This window comes from Ictalurus furcatus, chromosome 1 (assembly GCF_023375685.1).
Source record: "Ictalurus furcatus strain D&B chromosome 1, Billie_1.0, whole genome shotgun sequence".
Lineage (NCBI taxonomy): Eukaryota > Metazoa > Chordata > Actinopteri > Siluriformes > Ictaluridae > Ictalurus > Ictalurus furcatus.
This window is the reverse complement of record NC_071255.1, coordinates 24962605-24985329: the sequence shown is the minus strand read 5'-3', so window position 1 is coordinate 24985329 and position 22725 is coordinate 24962605. Positions and strand designations below refer to the sequence as shown.

The 22725-nt window shown below is 40.6% G+C and overlaps 2 protein-coding genes across 4 annotated transcripts; both read right to left on the bottom strand.

Moving 5' to 3' along the window:
• Positions 1-1972: 1972 nt before the first annotated feature.
• soga3a (SOGA family member 3a) lies at positions 1973-16341 on the bottom strand. Of its 3 annotated transcripts, none has more exons than XM_053633832.1 (7): positions 16234-16341; positions 12244-12411; positions 7941-8174; positions 6738-7187; positions 6537-6616; positions 4854-6423; positions 1973-3206 (listed from the first exon to the last, which is right to left on the bottom strand). In XM_053633832.1, exons 1-7 carry the CDS (start codon positions 16318-16320, stop codon positions 2997-2999), a joined length of 2799 nt encoding a protein of 932 aa, XP_053489807.1. In that variant the 5' UTR covers positions 16321-16341; the 3' UTR covers positions 1973-2996. The 3 variants fall into 3 exon arrangements, with proteins under 3 accessions (XP_053489807.1, XP_053489799.1, XP_053489790.1); XM_053633824.1 differs by lacking the exon at positions 16234-16341 and adding an exon at positions 12501-13405 and having other exon boundaries at positions 6774-7187; XM_053633815.1 differs by lacking the exon at positions 16234-16341 and adding an exon at positions 12501-13404.
• A 135-nt stretch (positions 16342-16476) lies between these two features.
• LOC128613200 (protein SOGA3) lies at positions 16477-22452 on the bottom strand. The gene is made up of 6 exons (XM_053633843.1): positions 21641-22452; positions 21301-21525; positions 20222-20374; positions 19997-20065; positions 16914-18101; positions 16477-16587 (listed from the first exon to the last, which is right to left on the bottom strand). The coding sequence occupies exons 1-6, from the start codon at positions 22334-22336 to the stop codon at positions 16477-16479; spliced, it is 2442 nt and encodes an 813-aa protein (XP_053489818.1). The 5' UTR covers positions 22337-22452.
• Between the last annotated feature and the right edge of the window lie 273 nt (positions 22453-22725).

Sequence of the window (22725 nt, the reverse complement as noted above, 5' to 3'; positions counted from 1 at the left end):
GAGTTGGGGAACATTGTCAGAGCAGAAGAAAGCAAGTTTTCTGCCAGGACAACCTTGTATGTGGCTTGATTCATGCATCCTTCACAAAGACAAATCTGCCCAATTCCAGCCTTGCTGAAGCACCCCCCAGATCATCACCAATCCTCCACCAAATGCAAATGCATTTGCACCAAATGCACCAAATGTGGGTGCAAGACACTGTGACTTGTAGGCCTCTCCAGCTCTCTGTCTAACCATTAGAAGACCAGGTGTTGGGCAAAGCTGAAAATTGGACTCATCAGAGAAGAGGACCTTGATCCAGTCCTCTACGGTCCAATCCTTATGGTCTTTTGCAAACCTCAGCCTGGCTCTTATTTGCTTCTCATTGATGAAGGGCTTTTTTCTAGCTTTGCACAACTTCAGCCCTGCCCCTGGGAGCCTGTTTCGAACCGTCCTCACCATGCACTTCACCCCAGCTGCTGTTTGACATTCTTTTTTGTAGGTCACTTGATGTCATCCTACGGTTGTTGAGTGACATTCGAATGACTTGGCGGTCATCCCAGTCAGTGGAGATTCATTTTTGCCCTCTGTCAGTCTGTAGCTTTGTTGTCTCCATTGTTTGCTACTTGACCTTGTTCTTATGAACCGCCGTCTTTGAAATTTTAAGGATGGAAGTGACTCGACGCTCACTGTATCCCTCGGCCAGTAAAGCCAGAATTGAACCCTTCTTTTCCTCACTCAAAATTTTCCTATTCAACTCTTTTCACATGGTCAATAGTTATGTTTTTATTCCAATTACTTTTGAGCTACTACTAGCACTGTCTTTGCCATCCAGCTGGTCCTATTGCAAGAGGGTAGTGATAACCACAGCATTCGTTTTTATACTTTTCCTCATTAAATAAGATTTGGTTCAGATGGTTACCTAATCAGTAACTCTTTCAGTAGAATGAGGTGTGCCTGTGTTGGAATTCAACAGACATTGGAATGGACTGGCTCCCATACATGTAGAGATGCTGATTTAAGAAAAATTTGCAGTGGTCTCTTAAATATTTCCAGAGCTGTGTGTTTGTGCATGTGTGTGTGTCTCTCTGTGTGTGTTTTTTTTCTTTTCAGATAGCCTTTAAGAATGCCTTTCACAAAAGTAGAACGTATTGAAATCATTCTCATGGTTGGATCGGGAAGCTGTCACAATATTGCAATGGACATTCAATTACATGCATAACACCAGATGTGTTAACACGAGTTCATCATAAGTGGGAGAGACGAGAGACGACGTGTGTGTTTACAAAGAAATGGCAATCATGTAGCGTGTAAATATGTACAAAACTTTACAAAATCGTGATTTACATCAATGTAAAATGCTTTACGGTCTCCACTCTAAGGACACTTGTTATAGAATATCCATATTTATCCACTATATCATATGTTATGTACAATAAGTTAACAAACTATTCATGAACCTCTCTTGTCTCTCAGTATATATTCTGAGTTGGCATGAGATCCTCCATATCTCCAGACATGTAAAGAGGAAAAGAGGAAATTGTTTGTCTCCACTACAGGAAAGGAACAAAGTATTTATATCTCCATTGGGATAGGATTTCTGGCACCAAAACAGTGTCACACCTGCTATTTTTGTTAGCGGGGACCACATTACTGTCCAGGGTCAGGTGTCTCTTTGCTTGTGCTTGGAACTCATGCACACTTCACCATTAATCTCCAGACATACTGACGATATACTAAAGTTGTCGCCTGGATGCTAAATACAGGTCCCATTTGGAGTAATAGGTGACAACCTGGGTCTATCAGCCATCACACTCAGACTATAATGCCAACAAAACAGGATTTTGTGGAATTAAATATTTCATCCATCCAGTGAGAGCTGTCTTCTTCAGGCTCCATATACATAAATGTGATATACAACCACCAATCAGGAAAACAAAGTTGAGATGTTGTATTGGATTTGTGTTGACTTAAAAAGGGTCATTTCATTTTAAATAATTACTAGGACATAGAGGTTATAAAGGTTATACTTTAATGATATGTTTCACATCAGGTAAGTAGACAGAGTGAGTTTATAATACATGTCTTATTCATACAAGTCAATCATTTTGATGAGAGTCAATTAAAGTATAACAAATGATTTCTTTGAAATAATCAGCACTAGAGCTTTTAAATATGGTCAGAAATTGGAGGCACCTAAACGCATAGAGAGAAATATCATGGCAGTTACACAGAAATCCTTCTGTTGGATTCTTAACACAGCCTTTGGTATGGATCAAGAACATGGCTGCATGGAGAGAAAAATATACATAGATACACTATATATCCAAAGGTTTGTGGACACCTGACCATCACTCCCATATGTGTTTGTTGAAGGTCCCATTCCAGATTAAGTCCCCCTTTGCTCTTATAATAATCTCCACTCTTCTATGAAACCTTTCCACTAGATTTTGGACTGTGGCTGGGGATTTACCCATTTAGTCACAACAGCATTATGTCAGGCACTGATGTAGGGTGAGGAGGCCTTCCAAATTCTTCAAAAGGTGTTCAGTGGGGTTGAGTTCAGGGCTCTGTGTAAACCGCTTAAGCTCTTTCACACCAACCATGCCAAACCATGTCTTCATGGACCTAACTTTGTGCACAGGGGTATTGTCATGCTGGGACATGATTGGGCCGCTTAATTCCAGTGAAGGGAAATTGTAATGCTACAGAATACAAAGACATTCTATACAATTGTGTTTTTCCAACTTTGTGGCAACAGTTTGGGGAACAACCACATATGGGTGTGATGGTCAGGTGTACACATACTTCTGACCATATAGTATAGGCTTCATATGTTGATAATACAGAACATGATTAATACAATGCAACAGTAAGTGAAGCAGTATTTTGAAAACCTTGTTGGATTAACAGTCATTATTGATATATACAAAGGTAATCAGGAAGAGATGAGGAAGCATTCAGCTTTGAAGACATTGTTCTCAGTATGTGCGTGACTCTGATTAGTCACATTTTGTTTACATGATGATTGTCTCTGTGTGAAATGCAGAGTAGGTGAACGTTTTCTGTGAGCTGGAGACGGTGGGCTGTATTGTTGGTGAGGGAGATGGGGAGGATATAGATGAGGTGGAAGAAGAGCGATTAGCCCAGCGTGAGGGTAGACGTCTTTTAGCAGGACAAGCTGGTCGAGAGAAACTCTTCTTGACGGTTACTGTTGATTCTTTGTTCTGTTGTAGAGACAAACATTTTAAAAGGTCGCTTTGTTTTCACAAAGTATATAAAGTTTAAAATGGTAAGCAATCTCAAGTCTTTTGTTTTTATCAACCTCCAGTAGACTGATGTTCAAGCATTCCTGACTTTCACAGAAAATGAGCCGATTACGAAGATATAACCATGTTTGTTGTGAATGCTTTCCATTTGGTGCCAAGATAAGACAAACAAATTTAATCCTAGTCCTATTGTCTGATGTGCTCTTTATAATGGTTAATTTTCCAATAGTTTGTAAAGTAATCTTTAACAGACATCTGTGCAGGGAGCTCTGCTGGCCATATGTAGATAGTTTAGTAATTGCACCACAAGTCTTTCCTTCTGTCTAAAGGCAGTTTCCAACTGGGCCAAAGATGAAAGGTTTGGATTTAAAACTTGGCAGTAGAGCCAAATGTTGTGCTACTAGTCTTTAAATTTTAGAGGCTTAAAAATGCCTCATCTTTGTCACAAAGTGATGTGTACTCATTTTCTGCACAGATCAGAAATGAACTGTGGTGTGCTTAGCATTGTGCAATCTGGAAATATTTTCTAATGGAACTTAGCATCAGGAATTTTAATTGTGCTCTTTTAAAGGTTTTGGGGAGACAGAGTATTCTTTTTTCTGGTACCTTCTAAATTTTTCCAGATGTATAAAACAACCCTTTTAGCAGCATTAAAAATAAACAATAATACCAAAAGACCAGAAGATACATTCTCTTTACTTTGTTTCCAGAAAAATACAAAGTCTTGGTGACCAAATAACAAGTTTGACTAAGCAGCAATGGATTTCCACAGCAACTGTGCCAGATACAGACGAGTGACAATTTAAAGGAAAAACCTTAGGCCATTTTATGCTTTCGGTCATTTTGCTGGTGTGGTGTGAAGCCACTTGTTTCCACTGAGAGAAGAGTCACTACCAACCAATATAAAGTTATTCTGACTGATCACCTTTATCCTACTGGATGACAATCAGGATAGAATTAGGGCATTTCTATCCAACATGACAATGTCCCTGTCCGCAAGGCATAAGGGCTCACTGCATATGCTATAACCTAAACCAGGGGTGTCCAATCTAATCCAGAATGGGCCGGTGTGGGTGCAGGTTTTCATTCCAACCAAGCAGAAGCCATACCTGAGTCCTATTGAAAGCCAAGATCAACTGATTAAACAGGTGAAATCAGGTGTGGCTCCTGCTTGGTTGGAATGAAAACCTGCACCCACACCAGCCCTTTCTGGATAAGATTGGACACCCCTGGCCTAAAGATTCACCAGATCTCAACCCAATTATACGCCTATGGGAGATTTTGGACTAATGTGTTAGATAACAATCTCCAGCACCATCATCAAAACACCAACTGGGAAAATCTCTTTTGGATGAATAGTGTTCATTCCTCCAGTACAGTTCCAAAGGCTTGTTGAATCTACACCAAGGTACATTAAACGTGTTCTGATGGATACTGATGGCCTAAGACATTTCTGTTGTATTTTCCTATAATATGTCACTCATGTGTACCCCTTTCATCAAATTATCTACTTGCAAATGGATGTTCATTTTTATAAGCAATGATTCCAGTGTGTCTTTTAACAGTGTTTGACAGTGTTTATTATATTTAAGTTTGTGTACTGACCTTCACTGTTACATGTGCTTCTTTGTGAGCTACAGCTTGGTAGTGAGGTGTGTTTGTAACTCTTTCACTGGATCTAGACTGATGCTGGATTTCCAGCAAATTCAAGAGCTCTGTAAGGTCCTCCTCCCTCCCTGGATTAGATTGCAATTGCTTGTCTTGCTGGGAATGTCCTAGATTTTCATAACTCTTCAAAATCCTTTCTATTGCCCCATAGTTGGACCGAGACTCCAGTGGTCGAGGGTAGGCAGCCAGAGTCGAAGGTTTCCAAGGATTTTCATATAAAACTCTGGACCTTGTGTTAGGCATGTCCTGTTTTGTACGTTTAGGCTTTTTAGGTTTCGTTTCAGCAGGATGCCGACCTGAAGTGACAGTCTTTATTTCACTGAACTTCTCAGTCTGATGTTTTAGCTCTGAGGGACTCAAATCTAAATCTGATTTAATTGTTCTCAAGCTTTTATCAAACTGAGTGATGGAAGGCTCCCTGTCTTCTGTATGCGACAACAGGCATGTACATTCTGAGTCCTCATGTTTCACTGCTAGATACTGTGATAGACCAGAAGTTACCGTCTTCACTGTTATATCCTGTTGTAGAGTTGAAGGGCCAGAAGTGGAATCCTTTGTTTGGTTCTTTAACTGTGGTGATACCTGAGGAGCAGTCTGTTCATACTTGCTTATGGGATACTGTGTTGTAAGATCTGGTGCCACGTTTGTCAGATTGTCCTCAGTGGTATTATCAAATGTATAGTGCACATCTGTGGAGCTACTGTCCCCATCAAACTGAAAACCCATGCCTGCCTGAAAGAGGATGCGGTTGAACTCAGCTGTTTTCCTTTCTAGCATCTCATTTCTCCGTGGGACGGTGGTGTTAATGGAAGGTGAGGTTAGGTCTGGAGGCGTTAGGATGTCAGCAGCCACACCCTTGTGTGTCGAGTCCATGAGATGAAGCTCTTCCTTCAAGTTTTCTTTACTGTCTGCATCTATCTGGCTCTGACTGCACTTAGCCTCTGCAGCTATTATATTAACTTCTGAGAGACATTTTTGGATAGGCACATATGTGGATGACTTGCTGCTGCCAAACCTGCTTCCATCACAGGACCACCGGCTCTGGCAGCAGCTTATATTGCACTTTGAATCACGAGGCACTGGGCCAGGCACAATCCCAGAGTCTGTCAGAATCTTTCCCTCGTTCTCTTGCAGCATTGCCTCAAATCTTCGCACAATAGAGGGGCTGTTGCACTTTCTGTGAAGACAAGGACTTCTACATGTTTTGCGCGTCAGTGGCTCTGGGGCACTGGATGGTATATCTGTAGCCGAAGGGCTGTTAATGTACCAAGATGTGCTCCTGAATGGAATAGGAGGGACATCTCTTCTCTTCACAGGTAGTTCAGTGTCACTTTCCGTCTTGGTTGAATTCTTTTTAACATCGTCCCAGATAATCTCTTTCTGCTTGTCCAGGGCAAGAAGATCTTTGCACCACAAATTCATGTTAAAATCGGTGTCACCTGGTTCCGACATATCTTTCTCACCCATCACAACATCTCCTGGAAAGAACATTGACTCAGTCTGGCTTCTGTGATAATAAACAAAGAAAACACAGACCATTAACCCATTAAGCATGTGTCTCGAATATTTATAAAGTGTGTATAATTACTGGTGATAATGATTAGGATGATTAGCAATTACCTCTTGACATCAGACTTGCTTCGGATCTCATCCTGGTAGCTGCACAGCTCTTCACTAACTCTAGCTATTTCTTTAAGAGCCTATAAAATAAAATATATTTAACTGGGTGAGAAGGCACAACAACAAATCAGCAAATTTTTTTATATAATTTCTGCCAAATAATCTAATTATTCCTCATTTTTTAAATTCAAGAAAACTCACAGCATTAAGAGCCACTGTGTTCTTTTTATCACTCACACAGTTGATGTTCATGTTCTGAAACCCTCGGTAGGGGTTGAACAGATCCTTTTGCCCACCGGAGATGGGCTTGCTCACAAGGCACCCATGAAGAATATCTTCAAGCTCTGCAGTGTTAATGGCCTCAAGTTCATTATGCTCATACTTCCCGGAGCTGCTTTGCTTTGATTGCTCATTCTGAATACTATAGTGCTGGCCATTGGGTTCATTACTGTTACGACTGGAGTCAGTGCTGCTATGCCTGTGCTGGGTGAGAGGCTCAGAGTAACTGCTGCTGTGGGCCTCTGAGGAGTCAGTCAGAGCGCTGGATACAGTGCTGCCAGAATGTGTACTGAGCCTTATGGCAGTCGTTTGTACACCGCTGTTTGGTCCAAAAGCACCTTTCTGTCGATGAGACTTCACTTCATTGTACAACTGAAATGACATGCAATAAATTCAATGAAGGTTTAGCAATACCTCAGGATTGCCACTTCCATAAACAATATTGAATTACTGTTTTACTATTCATTTGTTCCTTAGTTGGCTTTACTTTTGCATTTGGGAGGCCAAAAGGCTCACATGTTTTTATTCAAAGCAGACTGTTCTGCTGGTTTAGCTCCCAACCCAGTTCTTTTGTTTCATTAAAATGAATGATCTCTTCTTCAAAGTGTATTAAATTTAAATGAATTATTCTGGATCCCCCTGTTGTTTCCCCTCATTATTATTACCAACCACTAAAAGCTCCTGACTGCAGCAGAGTTGTTTACTAAGTATGATAAGTATGAGAAATAACAGGATAAAAATAAGTTGCTAATTACACAACAGCAGACTGGTAATATCTAAAGTTTCTCATGTTTTATGTATCTAAAGGTTGTTTGCTAACATAAAATTCAGCCTACAATGGCATGTTCTCTCTAACACTTTTGCACTGTGGTATTTAATGGAACATGTGATTAAGTTTATAGAGCTCAAAGTCATTTGACAAAAGCACTGATGCACAAAATTCTTTAAAATATGTAACCACTTTCACTTTAAGCATCCTGTTTTAAGATCTGTAATAAGATCTGTAATAAGCAATCTAGGAATGTGTTCAAAATCAATAGGAGCACAGCACAGTTTGTTCTATTTTGAAGACCTTTGGGCTGTGGCAGCTTGATTCCTGGGCTTGGTTTCCGTCTGCAGACTCACCTCCTCAATCTTGTGTTGCATGTCCCTGAGCTGACTCTCCCACTCCTTCCTCTCCAAGTCAAAGCGCTCCAAAAGCTCGGATTTCTCCCTCACCCAGTCCCTCTCGCTGTGTTCCAGCCGGCAACGCAGGTCCATTGCTGCAGTATGGGTGTCTGCCAGCAGCCTCCGCTCTTCCTCTCTTTCCCTCCTTATTGTGTCTCCAGTCTTACTATTCACTGTTCCTTTGGCCTCCAACTGGAGAGAGAGAAAGAGGGTCAACACATTTGATGAGTGCCACAGGAAAAAGATGGCGTGCAGAGGATATTTACAAGCACAGTTTGGAGGGAAAGTGGAAGTAGAGGGGTTAGAAGGACAGGAAGTTAATGGGTGGGTGGCTGGCATTCCCATTGGATATGATACTGTAAAATCTGTCCTCACTCTCATCCCATAGTATATCTATCCTTAACCTTTTCAATACACAAGGGTGTAGGTGCTGAAACATTCCATATGCCATGACAAGGCCACCAGGCCATGATGGCATCCATGACACTTTAGTACTGACACAGCATGTACTTCCACCTCATAACCTGTTAAAAGTGATGTGTACAATTGAGACACATGTACTTGCAAAGATTAGGTTTAAAATTTGTGGCATTTTTCCCACTGAATGCAGCATTTAAAGAAAAGTACTGTTATTGATGTCTTACTTTTCATTTCCCAGGATCTGTTAGGTATCTTAACACATGATCTAGACTGGATCTTAGGCAGTTTAATTTACTTTAGAAGAAAGATCTGGATTATGACTTTACTACCTTAGTGTGGTTTTCTTTTAGCTTTATCATTTCTCATAAATGGACACAATCCATATGTGTTTTTTTTTTACTTTCAAGACCAGGGGAAAGTAAGTAATCAACGTATCAAAATACCAAACAGTCTTTTCCTTTTCAGTACAACACTGCTGTTAATACCAGGAAACATTCCACATGCTATGAAGAAGGACAGGCTTAAATTTACACCCAATTCTCTGTCCTTGAGCTGGCAACGGAAATAAATGGTGGCACAGCACCAGGGTGACATGGAAGAATTGTGCTCTGTCCTTGAATGTACTTCAGATCCCTCATAAACATTTCTGTGATTTATTAGAAAGCATCAATTAAGTCAAAAAGACTTGTATAAGGAACTGTATTAGGTTGTATTAACAGTTTCACTTTTCCTGTCATAAGTATAATATGTACACCATTCAGTGAAAAATGCTCATTGTAGTCATACGTGGTTCTTGAGAAAAAGGGCCATAACGTGCGATCAATTTAAATTAAACAGCCATAAGCTAACTGTTAAGAGAGAGATAATAATTTTCAGAGATTAGAATATACTTTTTGGTCAATCGTTCTGTACACACAAAGTTTTTTTCTACAGCTTCTCATTATAAATTTGGTGGGGGGTTGAAGCCACATAACGCATGCATCAGTGGATTTTACAACTACACCCAGCTTAGCTAAACTCTTACAAATAAATATTTATTGTATTCTACAATAATATTGACACAGCATAATGCCTGAAACAATATATTGTAAAAACCAATAAAATTCCAACACCTAAAATGTTCTTTTCACAAATTGGCATTTTGACTTCGGAGTCAAAACAATAGAGCATGTCACATTTAAGGTATAAGATATTGAACTAAAACTAATTGAATTCTTTCAAATATTCGCAATGTCACGGTGATATAGGGCTGTACCTCTGTAGTATTATATGTCTAAGCATGTGACTGTAGCCATGGCAGATGTTTAGAGGGCATGGTACTTTGATGTGGTTTATATATCTGTTTGACCTGTTCTTAAAATGGAAACCCTTCTGTCTTTCCCCAACACTTCTTTCACCCAGAACTCCTGAAAGTTACACAATACTTGTGTCTTGAAAAGGTGGTGATTGTCAAAGTTCGTTTTTGGGGTTTTTTTTTAACATATTGGTGTAAGGAATTTCCTAAGCATCATTAAACAAACGGCTTTTAATAAACTGTCATTTGACTTTACAGCCTTTTAATAGTTCATTCTTCCTGACAAAAATAACACTGCAGTTCATCAGATAAATATTTTTTTAAACAAATTTTTCATATGGACCTCTTTATGTCTTGCAGTTGCCCGGTAAACACGAGTTCAGCGATCCACCATGTGCCCAAAAACACAAACAATGCCTAAAATAGGACAGTGTTTCATAACAATAAAACTAGATTCAAACATGGCCTGTATAAACAACAAACCACTGGATCAGTTTAAAATATGGACATAGATGTTAGCTGCGTACATTCCATTAGGTGGTTTTGTTCTAAGTATTTACAAACCAAGGGCATGTGAAACGGTGCACTGGTCATTTTCTACCATGTAATCAGCCTCAAAGGAAACAGTCGGCTGCTTTAAAGTTCAGTTGAAAATATGATTATTGCTGTGGCTGTGTGACTGAAGCTCTGTCTTTGGGTAAGAGTGTCACAGAGGCAGTCCTCTATAAATAGGCAGCTAGACCAATGCTTTAGCATCTCACATTCCTAAGGGTTGGGCTGCAGGGACACAGAGAGTTCACCACCTCCATTTTAAAAATATGCAAGGAAATATACTGGCAAAAACATAACCATGAATGCCTGGTAAACCTGGGGCTCCTCAGTGGCCGCAGTCTATGCTGTGGTAGGATGTGGGAAATGGTGAAAACAGTGTTTATACTTTCATTTCATTTGACTCCTCCCTGAAATCTATCCTCAATGCCAGCTAATATTTTAGTTTGGTATGTGCAACCAAATTGCTGTTTTTCACATTTTTTAGGGAAGGCACGGGCAGCAGTGGTATTGTGAGTGAAATGTTAAACACTGGTAAATAAGGTACAGCTTAATTTCTTTTACTTAGCGTTATTTAAAAGCCCCAGGAACCTTACACTGTGAACGGATTTAATTAGGTTAATGTCCATCTGGTGGGAAACTGCATGGACAAATTATGAATAAACTGTGACATTTGAAGGACTGCATGCACTTTGACATTCTTCCATTTTTTATGTAAATGTTTGCATCAACTAATAAATATAGCATTCTTGTGATACCTTTTGGGTCCATAGATAGGAAAACCAACTTACCTAAATTTTTTAGAGTTTTGGACAGAGTTATGGAATTTCAGACCATACTTGAACAGTTCTTAGTTGTGAGGTCTCAGCTAATTAAGGTGGTTTTTGAAAAGTGTTTAATCATGTTTCCTTCTTTCCCTTCATTCGCACTTTGCTGGATGATGCATTTATGACTCAAGTTTGGTATCACACCAACATTTAGTATACATTATTCCCACAAATGATAAAGCTAAGCTTTTAGATAAGCTTTTAAAGAATATTGGCTGCAAGTTTGGGAAACTGTTTCAAATCAAGATCCAAGCTCCATATGACAACCCAGACTAATATGTATCTAATACAGTATCCCAAGACATCCTAGCTGAGATGCATCCACCCCTCCAGAATTCCACAGCACTACTCCTCTCCATCTCCTCTGCCCTGAAGAGTACAGTGCACTACTGTATTAGGAGAGCATAGCAATGACTCACTGTAGGGATAATGCATAAACCACCAGAGGGGATTATAACTGCTCTGACTCCAGATGATAAATACACTAGACAGTCTGGACTGTGTCTTTATAAGGGTGTCAGAAACAAAAGGGAGCGTTCAGTGAAAAAGGGACCAGTCACTAAGGGATGATATTTTACATAAAATATAATAGACAAAGAGACAATGTAATCATTTTAAAAAGCACCACTGCCTTCATCACTCATTTTGTAAAAACCCAGGCTAAGTAACAAATGGCTTTTCCAAATGTGGGCGCACACATCTCCATTTCTTGCATTCAAAAAGTAATTTTGTTTGCTTCTTATGAGTGCATTTGGCCCAGTAGACAATAAGCTAAGCACTCACCTAAGCAATTTAGATGTTTTTTTGAGTCCGTGATGAATTGTCAATTAAAAAAAAAAAAGAAAAGGAAATTGTTCCTCAAGTGTCTGCCATATAATGACCCCAGGCTGTGCGATCCCCTAAGACTTCCCAGTGTGCACTCTACCAGGATATTAAATGTAATTGTGCATAAATCCCAGGATAAAAAATAAATCATGCTGGGATATACTGAAATCTACTGTTGACATACTGGTGGTTCTTGGCTGAGTTTAGTCCAGGCCAAATGCCTGTGTGAGGCTTTTAATGTGCAGGCTACCACAGCCACCTGTAATCAGACATTCTGACTTCTCTGCCATGAAGGAAACTCATTACAGGCCTCCATTAAACCACAAACTCCTCGAGCTGCACGTACCTGTGCAATTCTGCATTTCAGCTCTGCCTTTTCTAGCTCCCATGTGCACTGGTCCTTGGTGTACTGCAGCTGGAGTTCGCCGCGTTTATTCTCTTCCCTTTTCACTTCAGACTGCACCTCCTCCAATAACGTCTTCAGATCCAACAATATCCGTCTGTTCTCCCCGCCCTGCAAAAAAAAAAAGCAAAAAAAGTGACAACTACGTTAAATATGTTAAATTTGCGCCGCGATCAATGATTCAGCGTGCGGTGCATTACTTGCACGTCTGCCACTTCTCTCAAAAGCATTTCCTTCTCTTTCATCCAGGCGTCTTTTTCCTGACAGTGACGCTTCCTGAGCTCCTCGAACCTCTTTCTGAGTCGTAAATGATCTGCGGATGGCGACGCTTCACGTCCGAGGCCAGAGTGCTCGGCAAAATTCCCTACAGAGGTCACTCCTCGGAGTGGACTCCGACTGAGTTTCCTGTCCCCTTCTCTCTCCAGCATGGGGCAAGGCACAAATTCCCAGCCATGCGCTTTACACATGTAGCCACCGCCTCCTCCACTGTAAAACCCTGAGCCGTTTCCAAGCGCATTCCACATGTCTTTCGATCACTTCCAGCTTGCACACGAGACTACAAGAGTGTTTTGAAGGGGATGCAGTCCTCATTGGATTCTGAGAGACGAGCCGAACCCGGCCATGTTTCTCTGTGCGCGCGCCGGGCGCATTTGCTCGTTCCATGTCAGCGTAGGAGCGACAGGTCAGCCTGTCATACTGCACTGACACACCCACATACAGCCTTTTACTACTCCAGTGCTCAGCCAGCGCGCATTTCCCGCTGCCTTTACTTAGCCCGCATTCTGGTGTTAGTTTTCAACCGGCTCCTTCTAACATACCGATTAGAAGAAGCACAGCATACGCTGATGTAAGAGTCTGGTGTTTATATTTACTCCTTGTAGCTATCCAGCTCACCTCCCTGACCGGACCGAGTAAAATGTATTAGATCTAATGTTAAATACCAATAAAGCATGAAATATTGGAATATCAGAATTCCATGCATGCCTTTTTTTTCCCTAGCTTGCAGACTTTTTCACAACAAACACACTCTATTCACGGCTCCGTATCTTAGTGGCGTAGCAGCTTTAAGTCTAGTCCTCATAATCACATCGAAAACAAAGCGTAAAGATGTCTTACCTTGACGCGTTCTGCACTCGTTTAAAAGTTTGAAATCGCTGTTGAATGATTATAACAGCTGCATCTGTGGAAAGCCTATTTTCCGCTGTGAATAGTTGGCGAGTTTGTGCGCATCTCTTTCCCACATAGCGGGTAATAACGGCCCATGTGACGCCAGTTTCCAGAGGGAGTCTCGAAGCACACACTCCTCCTTCATACAACACATGGCCATTCTCACTTACTACAAAGTCTACGCGCCCCCCCCCCCCCCCCCCCCCCCCCAAACGTTTATATAATATATGCAGTCACTTCCAGAATTATTTTCACCCTTCATGAAAATGAGCAACAGTGGAAAAGGTTGATATTATAGCCTTAATATATGGCACCATTTTATTTAAAGTATCTTTTCCCCCAAACATATTTTATTCTTAAATAATGCTATTTTTTCTGGAAAAAAACTGCAAAGAACCCACACAATTCATACTTGGTGAAGCTTCACTTTATGGGCAGCTGTGGCTCAGGTGGTAGAGCAGGTTGTCCACTAATCGTAGGGTTGGCGGTTCGATTGTTGACCCACATGACTCCACATGCCGAAGACACTGAACCCCAAGTTGCTCCTGATGACAATAACATATAAGTGCAGAACACTTAACTTAATTAATCCTCTTCTTCCCGTGTGAGACGTACGGCCGCTACTATCTCTCTCCATCTAGGTCTGTCCTGAGCTGTGAATAACTTTCCCTGAGAGCCCCATTTCTTCCAGCTCGGTCAGCACTGTCTGTCGCCATGTTGTTCTTGGCCTGCCTCGCTTGTGCTTGCCAGGTGGTGTCCAATGCAAAGCCTCTTCCAAATGGTCTGCTAAAAGCTCCTCTTGCTTTATTTATTCGGGCCTTGATATCTTTCTGGGCTCCGTTATCAATGCTAATGACACTGCCAAGATACCTGAAACCATTTACATCCTCATTTGGCTCTCCCTCAATGGTAATTGGGTCAGAGACAGGAGCCTGTCATGGCCTGTGTTTTCTGCTTGTTTATGTAAGCCGGTTTGTTTAGCATATCTGCTCAGTCTATCTAACTTTTCCTGAATGTGGATGTGTGTGGCTAATATAACTTTCAGATCATCAGCATAGTCAAGGCCTTCCAAATGAGAGAACAGAGTCCATTGAATGCCACAGGTGTGGTTGGATGTTGTTAGAAGCATTACCTAGTCAATGGTGATCAGGAATAAAAGAGGTGAGAGAATACAACCCTGCCGTACATGCAGAACACTTTAAAGTTCCTTTATATTCTTAGTTTTGCACATGTGGACTGTCCTTTTCATTTCAGCTCACAAGTTCTCAATAGGATGTGATTTTGGTGTATGTTTAGAGTCTTCATTTTGATTAAATATCCTTCTACAGAATAGTGTTAATTTCCTGCCAGACCTTGAGTTAAAATGGTCTAGAACCTAACAGCTCCTGATGCCATCAATCTCCATTAAAATTTCCTGGACCACCAACCACAAAACAGACACTCAGCATCAATAATCTACCACCATATTTTACCGTGGGTTTGGATGCCTTTCCCTATATGCAATTCCCTTTTCTTTGCCAAACCTGAAGATGGTGTGCAAGGCCAAACTGTCAGATTTTCATCTTATCTGACCAGAACTCACATTTGTAATTGTAGTTTTGACTGCTGCAGTTTGTGGGTTTCTCTCAGGAACCATGTTTGTGCTTTTTTTGTGCGACCATTCCAAGTAGTTTGTTGTTGTGAAGGTGGTTGATTTTGATTTTGAAGCTAGACAACCTCAAGCATCAATTTTTAAATTGTGCAATTTTCTTTGTCTCTCCACCATCCTCCTTACTGTGGTCATGGATCTTTTTTTAGTTTTTAAGTTTCATCTGTTATAAACTTTGAAAAGTTTTTCTTATGGCCCATAATGTACTACTGTGCAAGTAGTTATGCATTTTAATCTGATGTGTGTAGGTCAAAAAGCATTTGTGTTGGCAGGTCTGTTTATCACATGGCAATGGATGACATGAAATTTCACATGTAGGGCCTACAGCTTTGCATTATTCCCCCCGTGAAATAGTTCATGGGCAACAGTAGTTCCTGGAGACTTAAACAAATGTGAAGCATAATATACAGCATTTAACAAATGTCATTTTTAAAGGATAAATTATTTTATACATATTCTTTAGTAGTGAAAATGCAGTGTTTTTGTTGGTTTCTGTTTTTTTAAATCTCCAATTGTTTGTGTAGAAAGTTCTAACTTTTGTTTGTAACCTTCATTTTATATAATCATTTCTGCCCATGCTTTTACAGGATGCCAATATTTCTGGAGTTGACCACAATATACTGCCTGCCAGAACTAGTGATGATATATTGTTGTTTTGTTTTAAAAAAAAAACAACAAAAAAAAAACAACATAGAATTAAGTTATATATAAAATTATATTTCATTCTAACTGGACTGGGGTGTTAAAAGTTTCTGAACCAAAATGAAAAACTTTTAATTCACCTGGGTGTTAGTAGTCAACACTGTAATTCTGTGCATCTTAATGCCCACAAACATGACTTGCAGTCAGTAAGTGATTTATTTCATAGGTAGTAGGCCTATAAAATTGATCTTCAGATCATATGGATTGCTCCCAGAACTCAAAACATGAGCTGGGCAACCAGTGACACCAGCAAGCAAAAATTAATAAATTTTTCATATAAATATAATAATAACCATTTGATATTTCTAAATGAATTCCCTATATAAATGTCTTCAACATGTAAATAACAGTAAAAATATAAATATTATTATTACTCACTGTCTTTATATTAATTCATAAAACATATTTTCACTTACCACATGAATAGAGTGAAGTAAAGATGCAAAGGTGGTATCACTGTAGGTTGAAACTGTGTTGTATTTGGCTGAGTAACTGTAGTCCATGCATAAAATGGTGAAAAACCTCCTGTACCTTGTATAAACTTAATGACATGGCCAAAATCAATTGAAAACGGCAACAAAACAAGCAAAAATGAAAATAAAAATAAAATAAAAATAAAATAAAAATACAATATGGCTGCAAAGAAAAAGAAGAGGGGTTTATAGAACAAAGAAAAGGGTGAAAAGAAAGACCAATTTGAATATAGTGGCATATGACAGAGATGAGAATAAAACAAGAATGAGGATAAGCAAAATGATAGGCTGAAACATCTGGATGAGTGGGTATGGAAAAGGAAAACAAATGAAAAGCAAAGAGGTAAATGAAATAAGGCACAGAGTAAATGTGAGAAATTCAGACACAAATACACATATTTATCAGTCTAATGTACTTCTGTGCATCAGCTCATAAGATATGAGAGAACAGCATGTGTGATTTCTGCATAATAATAATAATAATAATAATAATAATATATTTTGGTATCTACTCATATTTGATGCATGAAGGTTGAAACTGTGAGAAAACTAAATTAAAATATAGAGTAATAGTAATTGTGAGACATGAGCTATTCTGAAACAAAATGTTTGTGTAGACTTACAGATAGAGGCTCTTCTGTTTCACGATCTTCTGGTTTGGGAACATCTAAACGGTCAATAAAACTCTGGAGATCCTTCCTGAAGGATTTCATCTGCGCATTAATGCGGTACAGAAGCTCATGCTCACGTATTCGGCTTCCGTCATCATCCTCATCCAAGCGGCCGAACAGCTCACCATTCGTCACATAGACTCGTGCTTCGGCAATTATGGTGCTTGTATCAGCGATCAGTCTGTCAATGGTCCGGCTCAGACGTTCGGCCTCCATTCGAATATCAATCATCTGCTGCCGGTCCTTGAGACTTCGGGATAAAAAACGGCTCTCGGGAGAGTATAGAGAGCGAGTGGGAGTAAGGCATCGGATATTGCGTACTTCTTCAGGGTCGCTCTCACCGCCGATGGGGCCCTCGCGCTTGCGATGTGGTGGGAGTCGTGAAGAGTCATCATCACTTTCTCTGCGGCCTCCATCACTTTCGGCATCGCTGTCTCGAGGGCTGGGCCGGATGCCTAGGTGTGAGGCCAGGTCGTAGCGCTGCATGTTGGACAGCAGTATGCGATTTTCGTACTGCAGCTGCATTACTTTCCCGCTCAGCTCATTGATCTGTAGCCTAGCAGCTTTTAGCTCTTCCTGCAGAGCCTCAGCCTTGGACCCATCCCCCCCTGCACTACCATGACGGGAACCCTCATGTGAGCCAGCCTTATACTTCAGCTTGTTAAGCTCTGCTGTTACCCTTTTGTTCTGTTCTTCCATGTCGGCCAGGTTGCGGCGCAGCAGCTCAGCCTCATCCTCCACCAGCTGCAGTTGCTGCCGCATCTCAGAAAACACCTTGCTTTGTTCCCGTGTTGAGGGGTCTGCTGTGCCTCCTGCCAGTTCCTCTCCTCGCAGGTCATCAAGCTCTGCCTTCAGACCACGGTTCTCCACCTCCAACTCCACAATCTTGCGACCCAAGATGTTGGCCTCCTCCTCTACCAGGCGGAGACGCAGCTTCAGCTCAGACTCACGCGTGGTAGGGGGACCACCAGCCTCACCCTTAGGGAGGGGACTGTCGACATCACCATAGAAGGAACGGTACTTTTGTAGTTCCTGCTCCAGCCGGTCCTTCTCTTTGTCAATCTTTGCCATCTTCTTCCTCATCAGCACAGCTTCTTCTTTAATGAGGGCCAACTGGCATTTTAGGTCATCATTTTCCTCCTATAAAGATTTTGAAACGAACAAATTCCGTTCATTTCACTATATTTCCGGAATAATGTAAATTATTAACTGGTTGGCGAGTTAAATACAACCAGAGGCAGAATGATCTGAGCAACTTCAAAAATCCACATTGCACACTGCTTGGAGCTCACCTCCTCCTGGATAAGGTTATATTTAACATCTAGTTATTACCTTCAACAGCTACATTTACATTTTCTTTATATTATCCCAGTAATATACACTATATAGCCAAACATTTGTGGACACCTGACCATCACACCCATATTCGGCCATTCCCCAAACTGTTGCCACAAAGTTGGAAGCTCATGATTGTATAGGGTGTCTTAGTATGCAGTAATATGACAATTTCCTTTCAATAGAACTAAGAGGCCCAAACATTTTCTAACATGACAATGCCCCTGTACACAAAACGAGGTTGACATGGTTTGTGACCTGCACAGAGCCCTGACCTCAACTCCACTGAACACGTTTGAAATGAATTAGAATGCCGATTGGGCACCAGACCTCCTCACCCAACATCAGTGCCTGATGCCACCAATTCTCTTGTGGATGAATGAGCACAAATCCTAGTAGCCATGCTCAAAATTTAGTGGAAAGCCTTCTGAAAAGAGTGGAGGTTATTATAACAGCAAAGGGATGAAATCTGGAATGGGATGTTCAAAAAGCTCATATGGATGTGATAGTCACATGTCCACAGACTTTTGGCCATATAGTGTATATTCAGTATTAACTTCTTAATGAAGTGTTAAATAGCAACTGAAGTTGCCAAATAATCGTAGAGCTCAAGACCATGGTGAGGAGCAAATGATGCCTAAACCAAAATGCCACATGCACTCTAAAAACACTGGGTTAAAAACAGCCCAAATTGGGTTATTTTTAGCCCAATGGCTGGGTAAATATAGGACAGAACACACTTTGGACTAAAATAACCAATCAAGTTGGGTTAATTTTAACCGGGCAATTGGGTTGTTTTTCAACCCAAAGGATGGTTTAATTTTTATAAAAACGCTGGGTTAATTTTATTTCATAAATGGGTTATTATTTTCAGGGTTATTTTTACCCTTTCAAAATGTCAAATATACCACATTATAAACAAATATGTCAACATGGTATCTCCTTAATTTATACACAAGAAGGTGTTCAGAAATGTATTGCTAGAGCTGCTAAAGTGGTGTTTATATATAGACTTTGAAGTAAATTACTCAAATAAGTCATATATTTAAGATGAAAACGTCAGATTTTGATCAAAGGAGACATTTAAAACATCCAAAAAAAACTGAGTAACCAACTTACGATCCAGTGGGCACAACAAACAAGTAAGCCAAAGCTAAGGAAGATAGCGGTGCATTTAATGTCATGTAAATTGGACTGTTATCACACATTTTTGCTTTTTCTAGTGTACAGTAATAGTTTTATGGATAAATATATTGATATGAACCTTGTTTCTCCAAATAAATCTAATCTAGTCTGTCCGTGTGAAAACCGCTACCTCCACCTGAGGCAAATTCTAATAGTCCGCGCTGAGTTGATTTGACCCAAGGAGCTGGGCTGAGGCGTCAGGATGGGGGAGGGGTGCATTGATTCAACTGTCAGTGAAAATGAACCAGACACTAACCCAGCGATTGGGTTACACAAAACTACCCAAAAACTACCCAAGACTGAGAAAATAACCCAATTAAATGACCCAAATGGCTCAACCCAGCGTTTGGATAGAAAAAAATAACCCAGCATTTTTAGAGTGTGAATAATATTTATCATATAATTAATGTTCTTTGTAAATTTTCAAATTATAGCATCACTCAAAAGCAGGAATCTGCATCCTTATAAACACCAATGTAATCACAAAAGTAATAGTATTTTTTTTTTGTTTTTACCTCTGTTGGGGTCTGTGGAGTCCTCTTTTCTGATTTCTGTGCATCCTTACCTCTTCGTTTCAGAGATGCCTGATGAAAATATTGACTTAAAGTATTTTATAGATAAATCAAAATCACATGGCGGTAAACAGACAGTTCCTGTAACTCTTAAGAACTTTGAATGCTGTGCCTTAGCATTAAGTTATTATCATTATTATTTTGAGTTTAGTTTGCTAATGTCCTCACCGATTTCTCCAGCTCGTTCTGTAAAGCTTGCTTAGTCACCTCCACTTCAATCAACTGCTGCCTCAGTCTTTCATTCTCCTCCTCTGTTTTTGCTCTTTTCTCTTCCACATTTTCCAGTTCATTATGCAATCTCACAGACACATCTTTTGCCACCTGGATATAAAAAAGAGGGGTTTGGGGTTAAGTGTCTTAATGGATGAGGTTATTTGGATGACACATTTAACTGTCCTGTCAGATATTTAGATATGTAGTTCAAGGTTGTTGTTTTTTTGTTGTTGTTATGACTGTTCCACTTTACAGCTAAAATTCATATAGCTATAGCTAATCCATCAGTTGAAATAATACATTATATAAGTCCTAAGTAACACATTAACACTTAATTCAAAATATGTGACATTAGATTTAGTTCAAGACCTAAAAAAAAAAGATGGCATGTGATAATTCCAAGCATAATTTCTGAAATAGAGTTCATTATGGATACAAAGGAATGCCATACCCCAAATTTTGAAATATCAAACAAACATCATCCCTCTTGCAAAACTGACGTCCCCCTTTTCATTTATTTTTTATATATCTATTAATTTATGTCACTTAAGGTGCTCATTGCCAATACTTTACTTCCAATAGTGAGATTTACTCACCAGGTCAATTGACTTTTAATTGTAATACTCGAACACCGGAAAAGGTGCAACCTGTTATCTGTTTATTATAAGACATGACCAAGAGGTCTATCATCATACATCTTTATATTTCTTACACTCTCAGAAATAAACATACTCAACGGTACCATTCTATGTCCATTTAGTACCTTTAGCATGTATATTTTACCTGTGAAGGTAATTGAGTTTTACTTTAAAGATACCTATAATTAATTTGTAGGCTAGACTAAAGCTTTAACGGTGCATCCCTGGTCAAATCATGCACATTAAAGGTGAAAGACAGATTCTAAAGGTACGAAGATAGCCTATAGCCTTGATTGTTATCAACAACCCACAAGGAAAAAATCTAATTTGTTGTATACATTATTTTCATAACCATTCCAGCGCATGCATAATTCTCTCGTACCATTACCACTGTACCTTTAAATCTTGTTCCAGACTCCGCACTAACTCCCCGTCGATCTCCCCAGTCTCTGCGTACCGCAGTCGCTTCCGTTCCGCCTTCCGCACGCGGTACTGGAGGATTCTGCAGTTCTTATTGGCTCTAACGAGCTCGCGCCGCATGTCCTGCAGCTGGCACGCGTCTTCCTCGTAAAACGTGTCTCTCATCTCCTCCATCTCCGCCCGCATTTCTTCGATTTCATGCTAGCACAACAATCACATCAATCAATCACAACCTTCGCATCAAAAGCAATGCTGCGTTTCGAAATGATTATTTGTGTGACATCATTGTTTGTTATGTGCGATAATCCAAACCCACCTTAAGATTATCGTTTTCATCATTCAGTCTCTCGATTTCCTCTCGTAAATCTCGCTCGACATGAGACTCGATAGGCCTGAGGGGCGCCTCGGGTGAGAGCTCCATACCGTTTCCGGGCGAACTGGCCGCCTTTGCGTGCATGGCCCCTTCTTTCTTCAAACTCTTATTCATGTGGAACTGTATTAACTCAGACTGTAAGCACCCTTCCCTCCAGAAGCCAGGCCCGCATCCCACGGTGTTGTTAGCCGTTTGTTTAGCGCAGCTCGCGGCCCCGTCTTTTGTTCTCTGATTCTTCGCTTTGCTCTGGGAGGATTTCGAAGAGCTCGGCTGATCGGACACCACACGATCGCCCTTTAAAGGAGGATCGTCTGCGTCTTCCGTAGAGCTATGGCGCTCCTCTATCTTCTTGGCCTTCTCCGCGCGCCTGGTGGTGGGACTTTCAGCACCGCTTGGGTGGACAGCGCCCGAGCCTTTCGCCGTCTGTTTGTCTTTCCCCGCGCTGGCGGCCACTGGAGAACTGCTTCGACTGTTTTTACCACCTTGTTTTGCTGAAGCAGGTTTAGCTGAGGCGCTTTTCGAGGGCGTTTTCGATGTCGCGTCTTTAAATCTGGCCGGTGAGGGCGCCCGTTGCTGCTGCTTCACGATACTATTGTCTCCCTGGCGCGGATCGGCAGCGCCGCCAGTGGCGGAATTCATGGCGTCGTGTGCTAGTGATCAGACGTCGCCCATCGCCCATTACCCTCAGCTGCCCAAAGAGTGAAGAACGAATAGAAAATCATCTTTAGCTTTCATCCGCCGCGACTGAAAAGCTGCTATGTGCACTGACCGCTAATATCACCTTGTCTCGCCTACTAGCCTATATGAAGCCAACTAACTAGGCATAAGCCCTCTCAATGAGACTTTCATTGAACATTTTGCAAATTACAATCATATTTAATGGGACATCGGAGAGAGAAAAAAATGCTGAGAATAGCACGCATGCCAGACCTTGTCGTTTAATTTGACAGCTGGTTATTACTGAATCACGGGCCAGGTTTTTACGCATGGCATATCCCTAAATACATGAAATAATTTAGTGTCTTATT

Bases quoted from the DNA above. Each gene is read 5' to 3' on its own strand.
- LOC128613200 (XM_053633843.1), bottom strand. From the start codon at position 22,336: ATGAATTCCGCCACTGGCGGCGCTGCCGATCCGCGCCAGGGAGACAAT. The intron at 21,526-21,640 runs GTGGGTTTGGAT...TTGTTGTGCTAG, and splicing joins ATGAAAACGATAATCTTAAG to CATGAAATCGAAGAAATGCG. The intron at 20,375-21,300 runs GTACAGTGGTAA...TTTTATATCCAG, and splicing joins GTCTGGAACAAGATTTAAAG to GTGGCAAAAGATGTGTCTGT.
- soga3a (XM_053633815.1), bottom strand. From the start codon at position 12,824: ATGTGGAATGCGCTTGGAAACGGCTCAGGGTTTTACAGTGGAGGAGGC. The intron at 12,412-12,500 runs GTAATGCACCGC...TTTTTTTTGCAG, and splicing joins GAGAAGTGGCAGACGTGCAA to GGCGGGGAGAACAGACGGAT. The intron at 8,175-12,243 runs GTACGTGCAGCT...CTCTCTCTCCAG, and splicing joins TGAAATGCAGAATTGCACAG to TTGGAGGCCAAAGGAACAGT.